Below are 27,398 nucleotides of genomic sequence, written 5' to 3' on the forward strand. Positions count from 1 at the left end.
AATCGTCACAGGTGAAACTGAAGCTCAGATTTCAGTACCGGAAAACCAAAAGCACCAAGGAAATTTGCAGTAAAAATAGTAACAAGATCATAGAATCATAGAATCATAGAATGGTTAGGGTTGGAAGGGACCTTAAAGATCATCTAGTTCCAACCCCCCTGCCATGGACAGGGAAACCCTCCACTACACCAGGTTGCCCAAAGCCTCATCCAACCTGGCCTTGAACACTTCCAGGGATGGGGCATCCACAACTTCTCTGGGCAGCCCGTTCCAGTGCCTCACCACCCTCAATGTAAAGAATTTCTTTCTTATATCTAACCTAAATCTGCCTTCTTTCAGTTTAAATCCATTGCCCCTTGTCCTATCACTACACACCCATGTAAAAAGTCCCTCTCCAGCTTTCCTGTAGGCCCCTTTTAGGTACTGGAAAGCTGCAATAAGATCACCCTGGAGCCTTCTAAAGATAAAAATAATAAGATGAAATTGAACTGATAACAGTTCTGATAGTTAAGTCTGTCATAAGTAAGTCAGATTTGTGGTACATGAGTGCTTTCTTCATGTCAGCATGCAGAGATTCACGGTAGTTCACTTGCAACCAAGGAAGGCTGCAGCTGGAGATAACAGAATGCATGGTATTAAGTAAGTATGAGAGGGAGAAAAAGCCAGATCAACATCTTAATTACTCCTTTGTTGTGTGAGGATCTATTCTGCCAGTTTTGCTCAATGTAAAATGCAAAGGCTGGAAATAATTAATATTGCCAAAGTAGTTCAAGATACTGGTGAAATATTTGGAATAGATTAAAAAATGTTTTACTAATAGCAAATCTGTGCCAGCTGGTGGCCTGTCAAAAGCAAATGCAGAAACTCAAAAATAGGATAGTGGGTGGAATTTTTTTCAAGAGGTACCAAATTGATGTGACAAACAGTGGTCTTGAAAAAGAATTTAAACATTGAAACACAGATGCTGTGACGTCATTTATGACAAAAAAAACCCAGACTGTAGAATTGCAAGTCAAAGGCATATCAACAGGGGAATTGTCAAAACATATTAGATTAACAGAATTATTGAACTTTTAATACTGTGGAGGCAGAGGAAGTCTATAGGAAAATGGCATCCAGTAAGAATAGAAATGAATGCTGACAAAGGCTGATACATTTATCTAGATGCGGCAGATGAATCCGTACGTAATTTTTATTGGCATAATTGAAGCGATTGATAGGAAAAAAGCTGAAGGCAGCAGTTTTGGTTTTTGATTCAGAAAATTCTGTAATTTCCATGCTAAGGGTAATCATTTCATGGAAGTGCTCCATGGCAAAAAGCACTTGTCTAAACTTCTGAAGTTTTAAGAGAATCGTTTTTGAAAGTGTCTGTTGTGATTTGGTATTCAGAGTTAGTTTGTCAATAAAAATAAGTATCATCGAGGTTTTATGTGGCATGCATAATTTAAGTCAGTGTGAATTTGAGGAAATAATTTAAAACTCCGTGTGTTGGTATTAAGCACAGATAACATTCATAGAATCATAGAATCATAGAATCGTTAGGGCTGGAAGGGACCTTCAAAGGTCATCTAGTCCAACCCCCCTGCAAGGAACAGGGATATCTCCAACTAGATCAGGTTGCTCAGGGCCTCATCCAACCGGGCCTTGAACGTCTCCAGGGATGGAGCATCCACCACCTCTCTGGGCAACCTGTTCCAGTGTTCTACAACTCTCATGGTAAAAAATTTTTTCCTAATATCCAACCTGAATCTACCTCCCTCTATTTTAAAACCATTACCCCTTGTCCTATCACAGCTGGCCCTCCTGAACAGCCTCTCCCCATCTTTCTTGTAGGCCCCCTTGAGGTACTGGAAGACCGCTATAAGGTCACCCCGGAGCCTCCTCTTCTCCAGGCTGAACAGCCCCAACTCTTTCAGCCTGTCCTCATAGGAAAGGTGCTCCAGCCCTCTTATCATCTTCGTGGCCCTCCTCTGGACCCTCTTCAACTGGTCCATGTCCTTCTTATGTTGGGGACTCCAGAACTGGACGCAATACTCCAAGTGAGGTCTCACAAGGGCAGAGTAGAGGGGGAGAATCACCTCCCTCGACCTGCTGGCCACGCTCCTCTTGATGCAGCCCAGGACGCGGTTGGCCTTCTGGGCCGCAAGAGCACATTGCCGGCTCATATTGAGCTTCTCGTCCACCAGTATTCCCAAGTCCTTCTCCTCAGGGCTGCTCACGATCCATTCTCCGCCCAGTCTGTATTTGTGCCTGGGATTGCCATGACCCAGATGTAGGACCTTGCACTTGGCCTGGTTAAACTTCATGAGGTTGGTACGGGCCCACCTCTCCAGCCTGTCGAGGTCCCTCTGGATGGCATCCCTCCCTTCCAGCGTGTCGACGGCACCACACAGCTTGGTGTCATCGGCGAACTTGCTGAGGGTGCACTCCATGCCACTGTCCACGTCACCGACAAAGATGTTGAAGAGGGCCGGGCCCAACACTGATCCCTGAGGGACGCCACTCGTGACCGGTCTCCACTTGGACATTGAGCTGTTGACCACTACTCTCTGAGTGCGGCCATTGAGCCAATTCCTTATCCACCGAGTGGTCCATCCATCAAACCCATGACTCTCTAATTTAGAGAGAAGAATGTCGTGCGGGACAGTGTCAAAAGCTTTGCACAAGTCCAGGTAGATGACATCCGTTGGTCGACCCTTGTCCACCGATGTTGTCACCCCATCATAAAAGGCCACCAAGTTGGTCAGGCACGATCTGCCTTTGGTGAAGCCATGTTGGCTGTCACCCACCACCTCCTTGCTCTCCATGTGCCTTAGCATGGTTCCCAGGAGAATCTGCTCCATGACCTTGCCAGGCACAGAGGTGAGGCTGACCGGCCTGTAGTTGCCCGGGTCCTCCTTGTTCCCCTTTTTAAAAATGGGGGTTATGTTCCCTCTCTTCCAGTCATCGGGGACCTCGCCAGACCGCCACGACTTCTCAAATACAATGGCCAGTGGCTTGGCAACTTCATCTGCCAGTTCCTTCAGGACCCGCGGATGGATCTCATCAGGTCCCATGGACTTGTGCACCTTCAAGTTCCTCAGATGTTCCCGAACCTGCTCTTCAAGTACAGTGGGCGGTGGTTCATCCTCACAGTCCCTGCTAGTTCTTTCCACAGCTTGGGTGGTAAGACAAGAGGCTTTATCAGTGAAGACTGAGGCAAAAAATTCATTGAGTACCTCAGCCTTCTCTATGTCGCGGGTGACCAGAGCACCAGTATCCTTCCGGAGGGGGCCTACATTCTCCTTGGACTTCCTTTTGTCCCCTACATACCTATAGAAGCATTTCTTATTGCTTTTTATATCCCTTGCCAAATTCAATTCCTTCAGGGCTTTAGCCTTCCTCACCTGATCCCTGGTCACTCGTACAGCTTCTCTGTATTCCTCCCAGGCTATCTGTCTCCGCTTCCACCCTCTGTAGGCTAACCTCTTCATTTTCAGTTGGTCCAGGAGCTCCTTGCTCATCCACGCAGGCCTCCTGGTCTTTTTGCCCGACTTGTTCTTCATCGGGATGCACCTCTGCTGAGCTTGGAGGAGGTGCTCCTTGAATGTGGACCATCTTTCCTGGGCCTCTCGTCCCTCCAGGGCCACCTCCCACGGCACTTTGCCCATCAAGTCCTTGAAGAGGCCGAAGTCCGCCTTCTTAAAGTCTAGGGTACAGAGTTTGCTGAATGGTTTCCTTGCTGCCCCATGGATCTTGAACTCCACCGTGTCGTGGTCACAATTCCTCGCTCCCTGTTTCCCATTCTCATTGCCAAGTTTGAGAACATTCAAATGCATGTATTTCATGGCTTAAATAGGTCTTTTATCTGAAATACTGGAGGAAAAAAAGATCTCAGAAAGACTGTCTATCGTCAATGTTAAACAAATGCTGAAATTTATCTGAGTTTGTCAATGTGTTCTTTCCACTGTATCCAAGAAAGAGAATGTAAGTATCTGGAATGTTTGTTAAGAATGAAATTGGAGCATCTGTCATGGCAGATGTGCGATTAGGCAGTTGGAGGTGGGTATAAAGGGGCTTATCTGAACAATTTGTTCTGAACAGTAGTTGGAGAGCAGGAATGTAGAAATGTAACAATGTCAGGCATGTAAAAACGGCATGGCCAAAGTGAAGGCAACAGAGCCTGATTTCATTAACACTTGCGTGTGTGGGAAGAATTCAGAATATAAACAGTACGGAAAATAAAACGTATTCTCACAGCAGTATGATTTCTGCTTAAAGGTGTTTGTGACAGAGGTGCAAATGGGCTTTGGAAAGAGGATTAGTTTTTAGAACTATTTGATGTAGGAAATAAGTGAAAGAATTGTATTATATTAATACAGAAATGCCTTTGCAGGTTTGTTTTGTAGCTTTATTACTAATTGAAAAGTTTTGTTCATCCTGGAATTTACTTTTTTCCTCTAGATTGGATTGAATGAAGTCCCTCTTGGTTTTAGTGACCAAGATGTAACACAGCTTTCGATGTTTTCAGAATTGCTGCCCTCCTCACTTTCCTTCCAAAACAAATCTGCCTTAAATTTTGTCCAGACAATTTTAGAATTGAGGTGTATTTTTTATGAAATGGGTTTCAAGAAGAGAGGATAACCTTGTGGCTGAGGTATTCAGTTGTTGTCTGGGATCTCACTCTGCCACATCCTTCCTGCGTGATAGAAGACAATTCAATTATGTTTTGAGCTTTTTTTTTTTTAAATAAAGATGTCTATTCTGTAAAACATACAACTGCGCTTGTACAGGTGGGGCATAGGGCTCAGTTCCCTTTGTCTTGTGTAGCTGTCTTGCACTGTTCTGTTAAGCGCTCCCTGTATCCTGGGTATATACCTATATCCCTGATTTGTCTTAATTTAGACTTTGCAATCTGCAATCATGAGTACATATAGAGAGATCAAGGTCTGCAGTAGCCAACATGGAACTTTATTTTTTGTGATGTCATTAATTTCTGAATTTGCAGCTTTGCAGTAGCCAGGGTACAGAAGGGTTGGGTTTTACATACCATCTCTCACCAAAATTTGTTTTAATGTCAAGACAACAGATGTAGATGGATAAATGACTTAAAATAACTAAATGGAATCTTGTGTGTACACGTTACTTTTGAGATGTTCAGAGGTTGTGTTATGAAACATAGTAACTTTCCCACTGATTGGATGTAAGGAGTCTGCTGGGTACAGATGATCTTTCTTTTTCTTAGCAGAAACAAAAAAATTACCTCCTAAGCCTTAATATACTGCTGCTATGTTGAAGTAAAATCGGGAGAGTTCTGAGAGGGGTCTCCATATACTAGTGTGTTGTGCTCCCTCTGCTCATTTAATAATTAGTTTAATCTGCACTTCATGTAATCAGTAGAATAACAGAACAAAGGACCTCCTTGACTCTTGCGTAATCGGTATTACTTGATAGCTACTTAACTACTGACAGTTCACGTAGTTGCAATAATACCACAGGAAATACGTGCAGCAATACTATTTTAAGAGATGTATGGCTATGGAGAGGCATACGTGCAAACATGGGGATGAGTCTAATGGTCATTGCTTTCTAGAAAAGTCTGAAGTCACAAATAGGAGTGTGTGCTTCATCTGCAATAGTAACAGTTTCTTGGGAAGTTTATAGAAAGCAGCATCTCTGTATAGCAAGCCATTAGCTGTGAGGAAGGAAATGTTACTAGGAAGTTATGTTTTATTAAAAACCACTGTTCGATACTGCTATTTATTATTTATTTGTTAATTTATTTTATCTGTGAGTGAGCTGTAGCACAGACAGTGGGGGAAGTGAACAATCCTGAAATTGTGCTCTTTTTTCCTTTTTGACCTTTTGTTTTTTATGCAGGAAAAGGACCAGCGCAGCCTAGATATCAATACTGCCAAGTGTATGCTGGGCCTTCTTTTAGGAAAAACATGGTCCCTTTTTCCAGTATTTCATCAGTTTCTAGAGGTATGAAGTTTGAAATAGACTTTCTTTTTTTTTTTTGCTCTGTTTTCTCTGATACTTCAACTAGAGGTAGAATAAACAGCTAAGAATTTTTTGTTCTGAGATAGAATATACTAACGCCCAAAGCAGCACTTGTAACTGATTATCTTTCCTTTCTTCCTTTTTCCCCAAGTCCCTATGCTCTTAAGGTTTATTTAATGCGGGACGAAGTATATAATGTCTTTGATTTGCTTTTGGACTTTCATTTTATTGCTGTATGTTCGTCCATTAAAAGATATCTTAATCAGAAACATGAATTACTCAACACTAGTTTGACTTCTTAGTGGTTTCTTTAATACTGTTTTTAACCATCCTAGTTTTAGATGGCATACAGATTAAGATAGTAATTCATCACAAGTTTTAAATTTCTGTAAAAATATCTGAATTTGAGGGAGTTGAAAATATATTCTAGTAACTCCTGTTTCTTGCCTTAAGCAGCAATCAAAATACAAAGTTATCAATAAGGACCAGTGGTGTAATGTTCTTGAATTCAGCAGAACAATTAACCTTGACCTCAGTAACTATGATGAAGATGGAGCCTGTAAGTACTACCATATGTTGGTGTTCTAAACCAATTTATTTCTCTGAGCTTAATCATTCTGTGTCCTTTTACAAAATTTTGTAAAATACAGTTATTTGATCTCTCTACAGGGCCAGTGTTGTTGGATGAGTTTGTGGAATGGTATAAAGGAAAACAGATGACATAGGAGTCTAACTATGCACAGCCACTCAAGAGTCACTGTTACCACAGTTATGTCAACCATTAGCCATAAACTGCTATTTGTATCAAAGTGCATGCTGCTTTTCTTGCACTGCATCCCTTTTGCAGGGAACTTTTGATGTTTGCTATTTAACAAGCTAGCTATGCTTGCTGTGTAGCATTGTTCTCTTTGAAGGCTGCTTTGCATTTTGTATTTACACTACAAATTGGTGAACTTGCCAGCGTCTTCACTGTGATTATGTGTATATTGCTGTCTAAATTTTGTATATGTGTATAAAAAAAAAAAAAGCTTCACCTAGGGATTATTTCTGCAGAAATGTATTGTAAAAATAATTTTGTGGCATATTTCTAGTCATCACTTACATGTTTGTTTGAAACTTTAGTTATGTTGTTTTTCTTTTGGTCTCAAATGTAGCATTTCAGAAAATGAAATGAACAGACTGCTTGGACATAGTTATGTGAAGAACTATTGTCAATTTTGATGTTACTATTTGAGATGCCAATTTCTGAGGGGAGAAGACATGCTGTGACTTTCTTCACCGGAATTCGCCAAACCTGACCTATTGCTTAATAGGATTGAAACATTGGTGTCTTAAAAAAAGATAATATATATATATACATATAAATATTAAAACACTGTATTAGTTGTACATGCCACAGATGATTTCCATTTGAAGAAAAAAGTACTGACTTTTTAATGTTAAAACTGCAGTAGTCGTTACAGGTACAAATGAACAAATTAAAGTACCTTTTAAAAATGGGTTTTAGACTTTTTTAAATTGCCTTTGGCATACTCATTTGGTCTGTGTTGCGATCTAGTGAAACCGAAAGTTCTAGCTAAAATTAGTGGTTTGGGGAATAAAGTCTGCTAACTCCTAGCACATAGATAATATAGATTTGGGTTTCATTTTTTTGTTTGTAACATTAGTCTTTCCCAAGGTCTCTAACTTTGTGTTTCTACGTAAGTGAAGATACAATATTGAACAGTACAAACATTACTTTTTCTTTCATTCTGGGGATTGGAATTTCCTAGCAGAATGTCCATTGCAGGCAATGGGCATGTTAAACACCAGCATTAAATGACAGTAGTTTTTAGTGGGGACCACTGCCTGTTTCACTCATTTCTTTATTTGTATAGGACAGTTCTAGTGATTATTTTGGGGAAAATGAGTGAATGGAATGATGTTTAATTTCTGTAATTTTGTCACGTTGTCTTTGCCTTACTATTAAGTAATGTTAGTGCTGATTTTTATAAATTAGGTCCTTGAAATATCCGGTGCTATTAAACTTTGAACCCTAAGGATTTATTAAAATGTTCCATATTGATTCACGGAGCATTTAACAAAAAAGGGCCAGTGGATGTTTTGGAATGAAGATTAGCATAACTTTTCCGTAGAAATACTTTACAAGTCATTGGCAGTTTTGATATTTCTCTAGAACGCAATCTAGGGGAAGGGCAGGAAAGCATTTTAGGTTGAATGTGAAGTTTTCAGCTGTATTGAAGGTCCTGTTCTGCCATCACTGAAGTCAGGAACAGCTGTCAGTAACTTGACTACTTTCAGGATAAAGCCTAGTTTAGCAAAAGCACATTGGTTTACTGCGCTGGGCCAGGAGGCTGTAATTACGTTGCTACAGGTGGTCAGTTTGTGTTCAAATCTGTTTGTTGTTGTTACTGGTTTTTGTTTGTCAGACTTGGCTGCCAAAGACAAAAATCGTTCCTCTGTGTGTGTGTTTGTGTATATTTGTATATACATAAATATACAATATGTATGCGTATACAAAACGTAGAATTTCATGATGCTAAGAAGAAAATACTACCTTTCGCTGTGAAATAGTCATGTTTGGATTTCCATGACACTAAATAGCGCTCTTTAAAGTTAACAGTGGTAAAACATACGTAGTGATTGCTTTTTTTTCATGTACTAATACGCATAACCTTAATTCCATGTTTGATGCCAGTTTGCACAAGAAATTAATTCAGTGGAGTGTGGTATTTAATGTTTACAATAAGCCTCTTACTAAATCACACACATTTTATTAAGACTTCTGATGTAAATGTGTATATTACCATAATATAACCGTAAGGAAATATCAGTGGAGCTGCTGGATTAGTTCTTAAAAGAATGAACTTAGAAGCAATATAACTTTTAACATTAGGCTAAATTGTGGTTGCTAACATTTTAAGTTAAGTACTGTAATTGTTCTTAAATGTTAGGCTAGTTACTCACTCTATTGGCACAAATTGGCATGAATACTGCAACAAATACAAGGTGTGCATAAAAGATTTTGTATGTCACAATTAATTTGGCTTCCAATAATGGAAGCAAGAGCCAAAGACACTTTTAATCTCTTACTGTTGTAGGTATAACTTTCATATAACAGGGTCAACAGAAATCTGTTCAGCTCAACCAGGTGCTCTTTTTCCAAATTTTGCTAACATTTAGCAGAATACAGAGTTTAATTAAAAGCAAAGAAAACAGAGGAGAAGAAACCTCAGAAAGTACTCCATGCTGTATAGGTAAACAAACTCCTTGGGTTTTCGTCGGTGAAAGTAATTAGGAGTGATGGAAAGGAAGATTGTGTTTGGAAGTGAATCGGATGCTGCAAATTTTTTTCTTCCACTTGCAAGCAGGATGAGTCAGTAGTCTTCAGCTGGTTTATAAACATACATCTTCATGAAATAAACCACAAATTCAGTTACAGCTAGTGGACAGCTTTACTGACATTTATAGAGAACAAATGGACTAAAATGGGCCGTATGGCTTGGTAAGCTTCTCTGTGCTATTGAGCCTTTTGGTTTTGCTGCATATGCTGATAAGCAGAGGATCCTAACATTGCCAGCTCTTGTATTTTGGAGGAATCCCCTCTCGTGTTTAAACAATTGTGGAAACTTAACTAAGCTACTCAGTTTATCTTGTATTTAGATCAAGTTTGGTGTTTGCGTTTTTGTTTGTTATACCATCATATAGTGGATGTAGGGGTTTTTTTTTGCCTTTTGAAAAGTAATATACAGAATACGCCGACTACTTGGACAAGACACTGAGAGGTTATTCTGGCAGAAGTGTCACAAGTCTTACGCTAATCTTTCTGGTGTCCTATTACTGTCCTTATAGCAGAAACTTGATGATCTGTGTGCAATTCGTACTTGATATGTGGGAGATGTGAAGTGGAAAGCCAGTTAGTGAAAGGAAAGCAGCATCGAGAGACTATAGCAGTGGACACTCTAATAAGTTGATAGACGACAAACATTTGGAGCTCTTTGTTAGAATAGCTGTAGAGAATATTATGTAACGGAAACATTCCACAAATTAAATTTAATTCTACAGGAAAATAATATTAGGTATCTAAAATACTAATATAATTCCGTGTTGCTGTTGTTTTTTTGCTTTTTATCTTTTTTGAGGAAAGCACGCTGAAGAGGCTGGACTTTATTGGAATCCTTTATGTATTTGAATTTTCAGTTAAAACCTGTTTAAGGTAGTCTTTAGGCTACAATAAATATTTGAGTCATCTTTCTGTAGCCTTTTCTAATGTTTGTAGAGGACTGGAGGCTTCTCCCATTTTACCACAAATACATACATTTTATTTAATCACAATTATGCTCAGAGAATCAAAATTAGTTATAGCGCATTGCTACTTGGTAAATGTTCCCAAATTATTTTTTTTGAGGGTGAGAAATGGACCTCAGTTGTGTTAAGGTTTTCCCGGATTTCTGTTGACCCTTGGTCACAAGTCTAACAAATTGTGTAGTACTCTTGGAATTCATCTAGACAGCTTTAAAGGTTAGCTTGTGCCCTGGTTTTAACTGTAACTGCTGAAATACCTCTTTCTAGGCCTTAGATTTTGTCCTTTCATATAGCTGTAAAAGGATATAGAATCAATCCACCAACTAAATAGTTTGTTGTCTGTAATTAAGACCAAAGCTTGGCTGGATGTTTTTTTGTTTAGTTTAGTTTTTTTTTTTTTCTTTTCCCCCTCCGTGTGTGTGTGTGTGTGTGTGTGTACTTGCGCTGTCACAGAATAGTACCTACTGACACTGCTGTTGCAGGAACAGCAGTTAACCTGTAACTGTGAATGCTTTCTGTTTTGGCTGTTTGGGTATGACACACGTAAGGTGTGCTGAACTCCTGTGACTCACGACCTGACAAAAATACTGTTACACCACCTAACATGAGTTCATCCGTTTGATTTTTTAGGTCTTTTGCTGGTGTTGATGTAAAATGGCATCCCACAAATAAACAGTATTTGTGTTGGTTTCAGCAACTGACTTCAGATTTTTCTGTGATTCATACTTCAGAAATTCTCATATCTGAACACGCATCACGTCAGCTGGCAAACTTTATCATTTAGTAGCAGAGAACTTGTATGTACAATCTTGTCACCCTTATTTCTAACACTAAGGCAAATCATATTTAGAGCTTTGTTGGTAACAGATATGTTTCAGATGAGGTGTGTGGGTGTAAAACAGTATTGTAATACAAAAGTTTCAACAAAAAGAGTCGATTTGAGCAGGAAGTGTCTCTTAAGACAAAATTTTACAAGAAGCATGGTCATTACCTGTTCATCTCGAGTCTTTTGACCCATGAGGTCCTCATAGAAAAGCTGTTCATGTATGGGCTGGATGAGCAGACAGTGAGGTAGACAGAAAACTGGCTGAATGGCTGGGCCCAGAGGGTGGTGGTCAGCAGTGTAAAGTCTAGTTGGAGACCAGTGGCCAGTGGTGTACTGCTGGGTCCAGTCTTGTTCAACATCTTCATTAATGACCTGGATGATGGGGGAGAGTGTACCCTCAGCAAGTTTGCTGATGACACCAAACTGGGAGGGGTGGCTGATACCCCAGAGAGTCATGCTGCCATCTAGAGGGACCTCAACAGGATGGAGAAATGAGCTAACAGGAACCTCATGAACTTCAACAAGGAGAAGTACAGCGGTTCTCTACCTGGGAAGGAACAACCCCATGCACCAATGTATACTGGGGGCCACCCAGCTGGAAAGCAGCTTGTCAAAAAAGGAACTGAGGTGCCTGGTGGACACCAAGTTGACGATGAGCCGGCAATTTGCCCTTGCTACGAAGAAGGCAAATGGTATCCTGGTCTGTGTTAGAGAAGCCAATTGCTAGCAGGCTGAGGGAGGTAATCTTTGTCAGCTACTCATCACTAGTGACATCACACCTGGAGTCCTGTGTTGTCTTCTGGGCTCTCCAGTACCAGAGACACCTCAACATACTGGAGAGAGTCCAGCAAAGGGCTGTTAAGACAATGAAGGGACTGGAGCTTCTCTCCTATGAGGAAAGGCTGAGAGAGCGGGGACTGCTTAGCCTGGAGAAGAGAAGGCTCAGGAGGGATCTTCCTAATGTATATAATTATCCGAAGAGAGGGTGTAAAGATGACAGAGCCAGGCTCTTTTCAGTGGTGCCTAGTGGCAGGACCAGAGGCAGTGGGCACAAACTGAAACACGGGAGGTTCCCTCTGAACATCGGGAAACACTTTTTACTGTGAGGGTGACTGAGCACTGGCACAGGTTGCCCAGAGAGGTTGTGGAGTTTCCATCCTTGGAGACGTTCCAAAGCTGTCTGGACATGGTCCTGGGCAACTGGCTCTAGGTAGCCCTGCTTGAGTGGGGGGGGGGGTTGAACCAGATGACTTCCAGAGGTGCCTTCCAACCTTCAACCCTTTGTGATTTCTAAAAGTATATACTAAAGAAAATTGTCTTAAGTTACTCAAATGTAGTGCTGGAAGAGAAGACCAGTCTAGTAGTATTTAAATGTAGCGATACTTTGATCTGAAGGTCTGCAATGACCTTGAAGACTTGTGTTTTTCTTACCTTTCAGAAGAGTTTGTCAATTATTTGACTTGTAATGAGCTTTTTAAAGCGTAACTGATGGTGTCTTAAGCAGAGCAGTAGAAAAGCTGCTAGCAATAAGACACAAAAATTACAGCCTTATTGTCCATAATACATTCACAAATTTATTTTTTAAAGGAGCATTAGTTAATCTTATTATTTTGTATTGCTTGCAGAGTTACGAATCTGTTTTTGAATAGGAAACACTTAAAAGCTGGCAAAGAGAATAAAGAACGCCTGTAAGACTGGTTTCACAATTTTGTTTTAATATTTTACACTACTTGAGCTACCAGTCCTAAGGCTCTTGACTTAAAGTTGAATGTATTTACGTTACAATTATAATATTGTAATGTAAAGCCCGTTCTAGAGAAGCAGTTCTTCGGTAAGTTCCTGTTGGTGATGAAGGCTGGGATTGCCTTCACCAGTTCTCAGAATGTAGCCTGCTGCCTGTATTTATCAGATGGGGCGGTGAGTCACAATCTTCTGTACCATCCAAATAGTTCCTGATGTTAATGGTGTGTAGGTTAAATGTGACTACCTTTTCTTTATGTTCGAGGGTTATTTTCCAGCCCAGTTATTAGCATTCTCTGGAAAGACTGAAATGCTTTGTATGTACAGCAAACAACGTGATGATTATCGAAGTATCATAAATATGTGAATGCAAATGAGAGCTTTGATTCATTTTGATTACTGTATCTGAGGTTCTCGATCTACTCTTAAGGCTTCAGTATTTTTTCCTGTACTGATACACTGTCTGAGGGATGCTACATCCTGTCGAGCCCTGAGCTCCACACGCCATGGTCTTGTGAGAAGGGTGTGCCCAGACTGTTACCAACATCATCTTCACTGCCTCCTCGCGCTTCTTTTACGAATTCATACAGCATACGCTCAGCCACGTCTTGTATCGAGCCTGTTCTGTGACTTGGTCACACTATCAACTGTGATGGTAACCAAAGTCTTACCTGAACGTGAGTTTGGCTACCTGAAGTTATCGGTGAAGCTAAAGAAGTTCCAACATCCCTAAAGCAGTTGCAGTTACACCTCTCTGCAGGTGTAACTTGTGTGTAGGGTGGGGTGTTGGAAGTTGGTGTCTGTATGATGTACACTTACACCCCTATAACTGCAACTGGATTTGCACTAGTGAAGGTGTTCTAGAAAATTCTCAGCGACTAAACCAGCTAAACTAGTGAAGTTTTCAGTGCAAACAAGATACAGTGGATTCATATCAGCTGAAATGTGAAGAAAAATCAGTGGATAAAAGAGAGAATCAGTGAATTGGGGACTGTGTAGCTATTGTATACAAAAAGGCATGGAGAAATAGCATGGAAGGAGAGGAGCAGAGTATGAGGAGTACTGCTTGCAAGCCACAGAAAATATAGAAGGTTTTTGGTTAACTTTAGGAGCAATTGCTAATGAAGTGAGGAATTAATATGAAGAAGAAGCAGCTGAGTGTTTGGGTTTGAAAGAACAGGGGATATAAGTGTCTGGAGTGATCAGTAGCAAAGGAAAGGCTCAAGATTAGATAGAAATATGAAAGGTAGTTTTGAGACAGAACATCAATGATATTTTGACAGTAGAATGAAGTACTTTTGTCACATGTTAAAAATCTCTTGATGAAGGAGCAAGTTTATTTTCTCTGATGAAAACAGCAGATAGCGTTTTTCTGTAACTTTATGGCATAAAGGGAAGCTTAGAAAACTCACAGCTTCTCACAAGTAGTGTACTGTCTGCATTGCCACTGCAGCATTCCCATGCTTGGAAAAAAGATGAGAAAATAGTTTCCCAATACATATTTTGAAAGCTGTCTGAACGGTAGCAGAAGCGAAGGACAAAACATTGCTGTGTATGAGATATCAATAGAGCCACTCAAATATCTTTTTTTCCATGATCCCTGAAAATGGCTTGCTTATGTATGTAGTCAGATTTCTTAACTTGTTAACAGCTGGTACAGCCAAAAGTTGACAGACCTTGGAAGAGACCTGTCAGCACAGTGTTTGAAGACTCATACATACCATGAAGAGCAAGTCTGCACTTTTATGTGTTCCATTTTTAAAGTCGCTTTGGCCACAAGTAACTTCGGTGTATGATGAGCTTTAGTGAAGGCTGGTTATGGGTCCTAACAAAAGCGCTGGTGGTGAGGAAATACTGTTCTCTGTTTTGCTCCCAGCAGCTATGTAGCTGTTCCTACGAGGAATCACACTCAGATTACCCAGCTCTTTATTTCTAGACAGCCTCTAAAAACACAGTTGTTTTTTATGTCACATACTGTTCTCTGAAATCAGCAGCCCTAAATTCAGTAGAAGCCAAGGCTTTACATGAGTACCGAGGCCATGTGCGGATTAGGAAAGAAAAGTTGCAGTAGAACAGGCTATAACACTTACAGACATCTATAGAATCAAGGAATGAGTTGTATTGGCAAACATACTTTGAATATTTTAGAGTTACTGTATTTTTAACATTTCTGGGAATGCTGTGATTTTTGCAGATCTGAGTGTTTTGTTGTTTAGTTCTTGTTTACTTGGACTGTATAAACAACTTTGGACAGTTAAATGTGTAGAACTTTTTCCTGTATTTGAAAAACAGAAAACAAAATCAGGCCCTTAAACTCATGAATAATTTGATGACAAATTACCAATTTCTTCAGCAGATAATTTCACCCTTGGTTCTTGAGCGGACTCCTAACTGAAGCCAGTACCTGCTGCTAAAAAAACTTCTTTGTTATCAGTTTAGATACCACTGAGTACTGGAGCAAACAGACGAGAAGTTTTCCGATAACTGTTTGGAAAGCAGGAAGATATGTGTGAATGACAGCAGATTCATTGCTTTTAATTGAATTGGAGATGTCATCGAGTTCAGTTATTCGCAAATACTGTGGTGACCTAAATCAAATCCATGCAACGCCTACCTGAAACTGCCATATAATCTATTCTGAGTTATATTAGAGATTTTGAGACCATCAGCCAGAAAAAAACCTAAACCAAACCAACAGGAGGTCTAAGCATAGGGGACTTGGCTCAGTAAATACATAACTGATAATTGTGATGCTAGATGTGTAAAACAATTATTTAAAAGGATTCAAGGCACTAAAGAAAATTATGTTTTTGAATGATCAAATAATATCAGCACTGGTCTCCTTCAGTTGCTTTTACTTGTCTCTTAAGTTATTTGCGATGTATTTTTTTTTTTTAGTTCCAAGAACGTGAAGCTAACGAATTTATTAGCTTCTGTCAGCATCTCTTTGTTCTTTCCTAGCTTTCTCTTTAAAGATAGTTTCAAAGATGTACTGCGATTGAACTTACCCCTCATCTGATGGAACTGGAATGTGTTCCTTCTGTTCGGAGTTTTTAGTGAATTAATTGTGTCTTCATAACAGAGTTTTCCCAGAGTGGCTGACCAGCCTCCTGCATTTTCTGGGAACCTAGGCCTGTTCCCTGTTGTGATGACGTTCCTCTTCAAGGACTACATCAATGATACTGTGTATGTTAAAAGGGCCTTGGGCTGTGTTCAGACCAAATTTCATCTTATGCTTGTTATCTTTTTTGCTTAGAAAAAGTTACTGTATATCAAGCCATTGATATTCTAATACAGCAGTTTTGAGCTGCTCTTGATTTGCCCCTCTCAGTAAAACTCTGAAGTGGGTGTAGGATTCTTTTTTATAGGGAATTATAGCTTAGTGACAGTAAGTTTTCTTTTTTTTTTTAAATTACCCTGCCCATGTCATCACATCTGCAAACTACAGGTGATCTCCCATCAGTAGCTAGATCTCCATAACTGACTCTTCAGCAAGGTTTGAATTCTGTTCTGTTTCTTTGAGAAAAAAAGGTTTCATTACTCTCTGTGTCTTGCCAAGTTAAAAAGTAATTTTTTTACTGTAATTGAATACTGCTTGGATTTTACCTACCTTCGCAAAACTGTGGGAATTCAGACTTTTAATCCACAAATTTGGTTCAAAAAGCAGAAGATAGTAATATGTACTATTTTACTGTATAGGGTGAGTCCCATAGGAAAACACGATAATAGTAATAATGTAATAATGTAATAATAATTTCAGTGTTCCATTTATTTTCTATACAAAGAAATAGAACAGTGCATATTGGAGGGAAATTCTAAGGGAAACAACTATCTTAGTCCTAACAATAAAGAGGAAGTAAATATTATTATTATTATTACTCAGAAAAGCTTTATTAATAATTAGAACTACTAAGTAGTTTACTCATTTGAGTATCTGAGAGTTGTTTTTCATAAAGCCTATTTTTATTTTTTGCAAGTACCCTTCTAAACACAAGTCCATAGCTCCTGGCCTGAATCACCCCTTGGAATTACAGTGTTTCTAACTTAGCTGGATCCAGGCTTTATACATCTCATTGTTAAGTCTAGTTCCATAACTTGCATTTCTGAAGTTATAGGCAGATAGATAGTTGTACTGAGAGTTAAATACCAAAAAAAAAAACCCAACCATGGTATTTAACAGTTTTTAATAAGTCACAGAATTTCATTTTAAGACATAATCACTTTTTTGCACCTACTACATGACGTAAACACTGTGAGAGCTTAGTATTACACTTTCATGTCTCAGCTGTTGAAATTTGTTCTCCTGCTTTGCAAAACATTAGCAAATCCATCAAACGCTCTCTTCTTCTTAACAAAAAACTGTCCCTGTCCTACGTTGGTCTGACTTTTTTGACTGAGTTTTTCACTTGAATTTTGGAGGTCGACAGCTGTTGTAGAATTGTTCTCCAGTCCTGTCGAAGTAGTGTCATCCTCTGCCTTGCTGGAATCAGTGCTTTCGGAGATCATATTTCCTGTAGTCTTCCGTGGGAATGAACATGAACTGTATCGTGTGCTTTCGTTGAAGAAGCCTTGTGGGACCGAGAAGGAATATGCATCCTCATCGCTCTGATCCAGTTGGAAACGATCTTCTGTGTTGGAGACTGATTGTGTTTTCCTGGAAGAGTGAAGATGCAGCAAACCTGCATCGGCCATAGCGTTGGAAGACTGCATTTCTTTGGGCAGACTACAGTGGCTGGTATCGTGTGATTCTGTGTATCCATCACAGTCTTTCTCATTAAAACCTTTTTGCATTTTATCTGCACACGCCTTAGTTGTGTTCACCTGCATCCCCTGGGGTAGCAAGTCCTCTTTCTCTGTAATAACGGTAAAATGTGTTTCAGTTGTGTGTTTGGACAGAGGCTGAAGAGACGACTCGTTGCTGGAATGCAGTAGTGGTGCTTTTTTAACAGTTTCATTCAAACAGGTATCAATGGGAGCAAAAATAAAATCGTCGTCCTTGGATGTACTCGTGTCTCTTCTTAATGTAATGTCCCCTTCACCATGATTCTGTTCAGAGGAGTTCCGATCTAGGTGCTCGTCTCTTCTTCCCTCTGGTGCATTTTCTGTTTGTTCAGTGGGGCTGAATCTGAGGGAGTGCTGAGGTTCAATGGGAAACTGGTACAGCTCCAATTCACCCTCTTCAGGAGCGTTCTCTGTGTCCGTGTCGTATGTGGGAGAATGTTTTAATGGAAGTAACATATTACCAAAATCATCAGTTTGTTTGCGGAGAGAATGGGAAAGAGAGTTCTGTACTGTTGACTCTGCATTGGTGAAATGCTCAAATATATCACGAACTTCTTGACTTGAAGAACTAACTGTGTCTGAATCTGACATGCTTTCATGGTGACGACATTTATCAGCATAAGGTGATGCTGTTTCACGCATCATAGTATCTGATTTGAAATTATTAGTGGTTTCAAAATATGCATTGTTTTTGTCTTCATTTTTCCCAGTACACTGAAGTTCAGCAGCAATGTTTGGAGACTCTGGCAGCGTTGAGATCTTCTCAGTTCTACTGTTCGTATCAGTTTCCTCTAGTAACAACTGACAGACTGGCGAGGTGTCGCTAACACCAGGCTGTTCCAGTTCAAAGTCTGCTAAAGAACTACAGTCACTCATTGTGAATGGAGTCCCTTCATCTGAAGAACTATCACTGAATCGATATGCTGAAGCATCTTTCTCATTTGTACGTTCTGTTGTACAGTCGTACTGTGTAAGAGGAGAGTTTTCTATTGTTTGGTAGACACTTAAATTCTCAGTATTTGTATCTCCCTTGCAGCTACTGGGTAAAATAAAATCTCCCACATCACTGGCTATATTTATGTTGCCTTTTAGACCACGTTCTTCATCACAGCTTTGCTTTTCAGGCATAAACTTTGTAATGCTTGTGGGCTCGCTATGTGAAACAATGCCTTTTCTTTCAGGAGACTCTGGTGTAGCCTTTGTGATTTCAGACTGCAGCAGACCAGAGTTGTTGCTTACCTTGCTGTTCCTAGACTCTTGCGCGACTGTATGTGTTGGTATCGCGGAGAATGGAAAGCCAGTTTCTCCTGTGATGGATAAATCTAAATCTGAATAGTCCATGGGATTTGAGTAAGAGTCGGCATTTAATCTCCTGGGTATGGGAGGGAACCTGCCCTTCTCTGAGTCTTCGTTATTTGCATAATTTGAATCTTCCCATAATGAAATGTCTTTACTCATTAATTTTCTCGGCATTACTTCATTGCTGTTCTTGTAATCTAACCCTACAGAAAATAGTCCATTATCATCAACATTTCTGTTTTCATCATTGCTGATACTAGTTTTGATGTCTGAAAATGCTGGTTTTTTCTTCATGTTGATCTCATTATTGCTTTGTTTCTGGTAGTCTTCAGTATTTGGTGTATGTACACTGCTATCAATGACATTTTCATACAAAATAGAAGTGTCTGTAGGAACAATGCATGTGTTTCTTGAAGGATTCCCACCACAAGTGAACAAATTACTCTGCATGTTTGTTGGTTTGCTTGCAGAGTACTCTCTGCTCAAGGTTTCATCTGAAAAAGCTTGGTTAGAATAAGTATGTTCTGAACCCGAATTTTTGTTCCTGCGCATGAGTCCCCACAGGCTCAGGAGGTAGGGTCTAGCAAAAACACCCAGACAAAAAGCACAAACGAACGTAATGAGCACCGAGAGGCAGACAGCCAGTGCAAGGTCTTGCTTGGTTCTTCCTTGTCTGAAAACAGTGTGAGTGTCCCGGGCTCTTCTAAAGAAAAATGTTGAAACCCTTTCTTTCACCTGTATATTGTAGATGAGATATTTCTTCTTTCTTGTATTAAGAATACACAAATATAACCCTTCAAGACTTTTCTCAGCATTGTATATTACTAAATTATTCATTTTATCCAGTGTCAAATGAGGAAGATTACTATCTTTTGAAATTCTGCCTTTAGGTGTCCACCAAGAGACTCCATTACCTGAAATAAAATGAAATACAAATTAAATCTTAAAAGTACAGGATGCTCGATTTGCATGGTCAAGTTATTTCTATAAGGACATACTCTGACCTAACTTTGATAATTTTAACTATTTATTATGAATTTTTTTTTTTTAATCCATCCATAGTCATTTGACATAGTGCCAAGTATGTTAAACCATCATATATTTCCCCTCCCCATTTAAAATGCAGTCCATATAGAGCATTCATAGCAGACTTTGTAAGACAAACGGTGTGGGTGAGGGAGGAGGTCGCTGAAATTACGTGTGTTGTGGGTCATACTATAAACACCTGCTGATCTCCTTCGTGGAAGATCCATATGTATAGCCAGTTGTTCTCCAGCATGACCGTGGTCACTGTCTGCAGCTCTGAGACAAAACTTCACTTGTTAACTGTCAATGTTTCAACCACTGTGATTTGACTGTAGTTAACTGCTTTGACTGCAGCAAAAAGGGTTGAAAACCAAGGATGTTTGCATCTACGGAACAGTTGTTCCAAACTTGAGCCAGTGTAGGCCATGGCTGGTTGTTGGCTCTTGGAGTATGTTTCAAGGTTGTATGTACACCTTTGCTTTTGGATCTGCTTGTGTTCCCAGACCAGTTTTGGTGCAATCCAGTGTGTTGAATTTAATCCCATGATCAGAGTTTCCGTGACTTTCCTTGTTAATAGATGAAACAGGTGGCGTTTGCAACAGACCCCAGGCATTTTCATTTGGGGATAAAGTGTTCCAAGTGGAAAGCCTTACCACCTCAAAGTGCTATTAGTCCATTAGAGGAGTACTTACGGCACATGACAACTGCACCTTCTACTCTGGTAGTAGAACTACTCTGGTAGTGCCATAAGGACTCCTCTAATGGACTAATTAGACCTAAGAAGGTCTCAGTTTTCCTTCTTTTTCCTTCTGCGTGGGAAGTCTTAGCTCTAGATTTTGTCACGCTTCATGTGCTCTGTGTTTATTGTAAATGCTGAATTCATTTCGTGAGCGAGCTGTGTGCTACAGTAGCTGTACTTCTTTAGAAGAAACAGAAATCCTTTCTCTTGCAAATAAACTTTCATTCCATTTTGCTGTAACTGAATAGAAACACTGTTGCATCCTCAGTTCTCTATATGCCCCAGAAGTGCCACCTGACTGTTCAGGCCTTTGTTTGCATTCCAAAATTAACTGATAAATTTGCACCGTACTACTTACTGAGATTTATCTGCGCATAATTTGGCATCACTTACCAGTTTAATGTAAGGAAGGAGGTGAAGACTTTTTTTGGAAAACGTGACTTTCAGACGTAACTTTCTAATTAAATAATTTGCATGTTAAATTGTTGTTCAGTTATTTTTGAACAGTATCTTTAGAAATCCACTTTTTAAACTAGATTTGTTTGATCATTCTGCGTGCATTTGGATTTTAGCCGCTATGGATAGAGTCCCTGGTTTACATACCCCTTGTGTTGTCCACGTCACAGTTTAGCACCGACGTCTTCCCTGTTGGGACCACAGTTGTCTTGAGCAAAACACTGTCACTGCAGTTTAAATGGAAACTTGAAAGGTACAGCAGAGGTTTCTGTGAGTCGTTGGCAGATTTATTGTATGAAATACTCAATTTTTCACTCGTAGAGTCAAAAAGAAAATTTTTATATAAATGTTTGAAAGCATTTAGTCTGCAATTAAATATCCAGGCATTATTTGAGAAATCTACTTCAAGTTGAAAGAAGTTCAAAGTAATTAATAACTGTGGTAGAGGGGTTGTCATAGCATTTTCACGGAGATCCACGACCTATTTGGAAATAATTCAGAATTAATTTGATAAGCCTTACAGTGCAATCCTAATTGCAGTATCAACAATAACATTTATTTTAGTGTACAAGCACTTTTGCAGTTATGGGAACAATACATCTGGTTAGGATTTCAAAATATTGTTCTAAGCTTTTTAATTTAAATGAAAAGATTAAATTGCAGTATATTTAGAATTCTCCTGTGGTAGACTACCTCTGTGTGAATGGGAAGCCACAAGGCTCTCGCCATGGAAGGGATCGGGGTAGAAAAGGACGTGTGTGTGTTTAAACCAGTTATGGATTGGTTTGTGGCATAGATAAATGGTGAACTTATGGCTATATTTTATATATTTACAAGTGTGTGTGTTTTCCTATATGTGAAAAACAAATATATATTATATAAAAATAACGATCATTTTCACATTTGCTTTAGTTTTTATAATTGTACACTGATATAATCATCAAAGACCAATATAATCATGCTGAACAGCAGACAATTAATACTTTTAATGGTGAAACAGTTGTAATACTGCTTTAATACCTGTAATTTGCTGAGATCCCTGAAGGCGTCCGGGTGAATCTGAGTTATCTTGTTGTTCTGCAAGTCGATGTCCTTCAGCTGTGAACAGTTTTGAAAATCATTCAGCTCAATCTTTCGTATGCCATTGGATGACAAACGGATGGTTTGTAAAGATGGCAGCAGGCTCAGTCCTAGGAAGAACAAAACTATTTGACATTTCGTGTTCTTGTTTTCCCAGTTGCATCAAGTGGCTTTTAAAAATCTTTGCAAGAAAATTCCTTCTGTTCCTGTCTATTGCAACAAGTGGCTGCAGGCTTTTGAGTTACCATGCCTGTCCTGTTCAGTGGCTGTCCCATTCTAAAAGTTGCGTAGCATTGACAGTAAGCATGTTTATACATTCACCATCAATGCAGGTTTTAAAAATTCACATCTCCATAAAAGCAGTAACATTCCCTTGTACTATCAAAGTTATTCTGACTCTGATCTCTGAACTTTGAGCACGCTTCTCTGGAGAACTGGAGATAGGAAAGGAGGAGTGTGAAAAAAGTGGAATATACTCAGTTTATAAAATCCAAAAACGTTAATTGTAAATAAAAGACAGAGATGGAAAAACTGATACCGTATCTCCTATTCATTGCCATCTGCAAGTTCATGGGAATTTTTCAGGTATGAAATTTTTGAACCGTATTCATAGGATGTAAACTTGACTGAAAACAAAAACATGTTGTTGCTTACGCCCGCCTGCCTGTGAATTATCAAGCTAACAGTACATTCTTCAGCATATCCTAGTTACAACAGCATCTGTCTTCCGTAAGTAGCTCTTTTGAATGCTCGTTTTTCTCAGGTGCTGCGCAGGCAGCCCCCAAACCTCCAGCCCGCAAGCTCCAGTGGGAAGGCAGGCGCTTGAACACTCAGCATCACCACAGTTTGTAACGCCCAAATGTCACCCTGAAGTGGTTTTTGATCGTAAAGCATTGTTGTGAAGCTACTGGTTCTCCTTAAAAATTTTGCCCTTGGTGTCATCTGGTTTACTGGAAATGTCTTATTTCAGTTTGCTGTTGGGTTTGCTGAGTAATTGACCTTTGGGTTTATTGTGGAAAGCAGAGAGAATGATTCATTCCTGCTGCCAAACTAGCGGTAGCTGATAACAAAGGCGTTCAGAACGTCTGGCAGTTCATCAATCCTTCCTTGCACCTGCGTGAAGAATTGTAGTTCGGATGCTTCCCTGAAGCTAAATTTGTGCCAGAGCCATACGCTGGTACGGGAGCAGAGGGCAGCAGCCTGACGCCTGGGGTGGCCCTTGTGAGAAGGGTTTCACTGTGGCTGAACCCCTCTGCTTTAGAGCTTCGGTTTGTGTTTGCTTACCAGAGCTTTAAAACTAGAAGGATAGTGAAGTATTTTGGAGGCCAGAAAATAAAGTTCTGAACAAGTATTTAAATGAATGTGGGATTGAAGTACAACTTGGAAGTATGGTGGTATGATGCACAGCAATTTGACTTTTAACATCTAAAAATGGAGGCTCTTAGGGAAAAGGGTTGATCTGTCTGACCCACTGAGGCATTCTGTGATGTGTAGTTATCTATCAAAACAAGTAAAATCTGCACCAATATATTTTATAATGTAAGCTTTTCTACGCTGTCTATATAGCAACCTTACAGATGCTACAAAATAATTAAGCAAAGCTGTTTCCTGCATGCCAGAGAATTATTTAGTATCAAAAAAGGGGCAAAACAGAACTTTGGGGACCCTGTGTAGGTGCAAAATTATTCTCTTTGTCTGACTTCGGGAGGTAAGTGGGGTTTTAGTTTGCCGCCTCCCCCCTCACCCTGTTTCCAAAATCTAGAGCTAATGAATCTGATGATGTTATCAGAGATCAATTACATTCAGCAAACAACACATAGAATAGTGTTGCCTGTTCTCAGCTTCTGCTTCATTAAACAGTCTGGACAATGGGAACCATCTGTTTCTGAGGACAGAGGCCGTCATAAAGGCTGTGATGCCGAGTGCCGTTCAGTGACTGGCGCTTTCTAAAAGCCCGCTGAGAACGTACAGCCCCCTCTCGTTACCAGAACGTGTGACTTTGGCTGGGTGCCAGATGGCAGAGAGCAAAATTGGTCTGAGGACACAAAATGTATTTTCCTGTCTTTGTGAAATACTCATATTGGAGCAAGTTTTATTTAAAAAAACAGTATTGACTTTCTTCTGCAGAGTAATATGAAATTCATTATCCGCAATTTTTTTCATGTCAAGGTTCATGACAGGGTTGTGGAGGCTGGCGTTTTTCCAAAGACCCTTGCTTCCCTTTCTGTACAAGGAAGAACACTGCTTGGGCTCTCTGAGGATGCATTTGGTTGGTTTTGACTGACGTTTAAGGCATTACGATTGCAAAGCCTGTGTAACAAACCCCAACCTAATCCATAACAACCCATTTGCTTCCGTCTCTCTATTTGCACGCAGGTGGAACTTTCCCTCACCTGAAGCATACCTAAACGAGACAGTCACATTCTGAATCCTGCAAGATCTACTGAATCATATCCAAAACCAACTTACCCCTTGGGAGCGAGGTCCTTAGAGATTTTGAAAGCTTACCTCTTGGAACTATATTAAGATTATTTCTTTCAACTGACAATACTTTCAAAGCGGGCAGGAGATGACGGCCTTTTCCATGCTTTTTAGACCCATGTGCAGGCGCAGGTAAGTCCAGAGTGAGGGTGTGGATAGCATTACCATCGAGGTTTAGTGTTTCTAAAACGGGTAAATTTCTAAAAGTAGTTAAGGAGAGTTCAGAAATCAGGTTGTTACTGAGATTCAGGTGTTTTAGCATCCATTCTTCATTTCTTCCATCAGTGCATACAAATGTTTTAATATTATTGTAACTAAAATCAGCTGTTACTGCTGTTTGTGATACATCTTCTGGAATAGTAGATATTCCGGTAAAAGAACAATTCACTGAGAACTCCCCATCCCACCAGCAGTCTGAATGGTGATGCGTATCAAGAAGAATCCGCTGTGACTTGGTTCCCACTGATCCAGGAAGATTAGAGTAAAGGACCACAGCTATGACACTCAAGTGAAGGTTATCCATAGTATCTATACGTAAAATGTAAAATTATGGTAAATTCAGCATAACAAGAGTTAAACAGAAAGCGGAAATACTTTGACATAGAAAAAAACCAACACCAAATACCCAAAGCATTATCAACCTTTTGTCTCAAACATACAGTTTTGGACTCTTATGTATGTTGCAAAAAGAACATTCATAAACTGGTAACGTCCCCCCTCCCTCCACCTCTCCCAAAAACCAATCCGAACCTTTTCTTTCTTTTCCAGTCCCTCAGTCGAGAAACACAGCCTCTCAGGAACTGGTGAACTAACAGAAGTGGAGACTTTTGAACTCTACTTCAAGTATTATACACAACTGCCACTGAGCAAAGTCCACCAGATATAATTCATGACAAACAGACGTGGAATGATTTTCATAATGAAACAGTAGCTTCCCTGTCAATAACACAACCACGTATTTTTAATGAAAAACTATATTCTTACAAATAACACTTCTGAACCGCAGCTGTGTGTTAGAATTTATTGTTTCATTTCAAAACAAAGATTAGAAATTCAGTCGTCTTTCACCTATTGGAAAAAAACACCACCTTTACATATGCTGAGAACTCTTCACATGTGAGTTGTTTCAACGTGCCCAGTGTGGTATTTTACACAGAGGCATGCAAAATGTACTTTAAACACACAGACTCGTAAGTGCATCCGTGGGAATGAAATAAATAACGTGCCACACAATGGTTTAAATACATACAGAAACACGTACCTTAGGCAGTTAGAAGAGAAACAACAAATAACTGCACAACACAGGGCATGTGTGGTGCCAACATTTCTCAAACTGCGTAGTGAAGGCAACAAAATATATTAACGATACACGAACAGCAGCTGACAAATTAATAATTTATTTCATTTGGTATTTGTATGATCGGTTTTGCTACGTTTTGACAAAAAATCCACACTTCAAACCCAATTCTCCAGACCATGATTTAAGAGTACCTTTGTGACAAATCTTTCAGCTACGTTGCATACAGTATTTTAGACAGAACTCTTGATAATTACAAGACTCCAATACTAGCATACAGGCATGCCAGTACTAACCAAAGAGCATCCATACGCTCTTCGTGTGTAATCTACTTGACTTGAGGCAGTACCTGTCACTTCCAAGATCTATTTCAGCTTCAAGGATGCTGCTGCTGCTTATATTTTTATACATAGGTGTGTATTTATATATATAAAAATAAAGTGACAAACTCCCACTAGCATGAGTGAAAATTCTAAAAATGTTATAGTTTATTTCCTCCTCTTAATTGTAATAGATACTAATCGGGGCACTACTTAGCAGGTTTTCAGCAAAATGTGTGTTGAAGTGGTTAATAACTATTAACTGTAGTAAAACTAAAAAGTTCATGAAGGCAGTAAGCAAAATGTTAGTTAGTACCTTCCGTAATCTTTAATGTGAGCAATTCAATGGCTTTTGCAACAAAATCTGGATTTGCCTTAGCGGAATGAGGGAAACGTGACCCCTCAGGCCTCCCCGGTGGCATAAAGCCTGACCTAAGAAGCCCCCTCTAGAAATCACTCCCACCCGCACGCATCCTGCGTGAGGACTTACTGACTTCTAGTAAGTACGGCAAGTGGGACCTTAGCCACAAAGTTCTTGTTGCAGCAGGAGCTGATTTGCGTTTTGTAGAATTCTGTGTACTGAGAGCGCTATAAATGAAGGGCAGAAAGTTCATCTTCCTGTAACAAATGACCAATTCTGAAGTTAGTGTGTAGCATTTGTACAACTTTTCAGAAGAGAAGTGTGTGCTTATCTAGAAAAATGTGTCAAAAAACTACCTGCAAAGTCACCTTTATGGCCTCTGTTATTAAGATTACTTGATGCTTCTGCAAAACGAAACTATTTTGAACTGAAGAAAATACATAGGGAGGGAGGAGAGGGAAACTGATAATGAGCCAGCCTATTTTTAGTACAGAATGTCTTACCTCTGCAAAAGCAGTGACAAGGCTAGAATAGTTTCTGTCAGGTCCCAGTTCACCACAGACACAGTTTCACTGTTGACAAATTCAGATACAGATGTATTTACTCTGCTGTCACAGGATTTGATACCATCATGTGTAGAATTATGGACTTGCAGTTTAACTTCAGAATTTAATTCTGAGGTTGTCAATAACGCATTTCTGGGA

The 27,398-nt window shown here is 39.7% G+C and overlaps 2 protein-coding genes across 9 annotated transcripts in view; one reads left to right on the plus strand and one right to left on the minus strand.

The window, feature by feature from the left end:
• Positions 1 to 7,482, plus strand: part of DCUN1D4 (defective in cullin neddylation 1 domain containing 4) — a 42,527-nt gene extending 35,045 nt beyond the window's left edge. For 6 of the 8 annotated variants that reach the window (XM_086611460.1, XM_086611462.1, XM_086611466.1 and 3 more), the window contains 3 exons: positions 5,860 to 5,964; positions 6,439 to 6,541; positions 6,652 to 7,482. In XM_086611460.1, the coding sequence (XP_086467586.1) occupies positions 5,860 to 5,964; positions 6,439 to 6,541; positions 6,652 to 6,707 (264 nt within the window). In that variant the 3' untranslated portion in view covers positions 6,708 to 7,482. Of the gene's footprint in view, positions 1 to 5,859; positions 5,965 to 6,435; positions 6,542 to 6,651 lie in introns of all 8 variants that reach the window. The other 2 variants (XM_086611461.1, XM_086611463.1) reach the window with 2 other exon arrangements.
• A 9,608-nt stretch (positions 7,483 to 17,090) lies between these two features.
• LRRC66 (leucine rich repeat containing 66) lies at positions 17,091 to 27,216 on the minus strand. Its single transcript, XM_009989288.2, has 5 exons — positions 27,198 to 27,216; positions 24,744 to 25,244; positions 22,176 to 22,345; positions 21,303 to 21,636; positions 17,091 to 19,848 (listed from the first exon to the last, which is right to left on the minus strand). The coding sequence occupies exons 2-5, from the start codon at positions 25,237 to 25,239 to the stop codon at positions 17,135 to 17,137; spliced, it is 3,714 nt and encodes a 1,237-aa protein (XP_009987590.2). The 5' UTR covers positions 25,240 to 25,244; positions 27,198 to 27,216; the 3' UTR covers positions 17,091 to 17,134.
• Between the last annotated feature and the right edge of the window lie 182 nt (positions 27,217 to 27,398).

This window comes from Tauraco erythrolophus, chromosome 5 (assembly GCF_009769465.1).
Source record: "Tauraco erythrolophus isolate bTauEry1 chromosome 5, bTauEry1.pri, whole genome shotgun sequence".
Lineage (NCBI taxonomy): Eukaryota > Metazoa > Chordata > Aves > Musophagiformes > Musophagidae > Tauraco > Tauraco erythrolophus.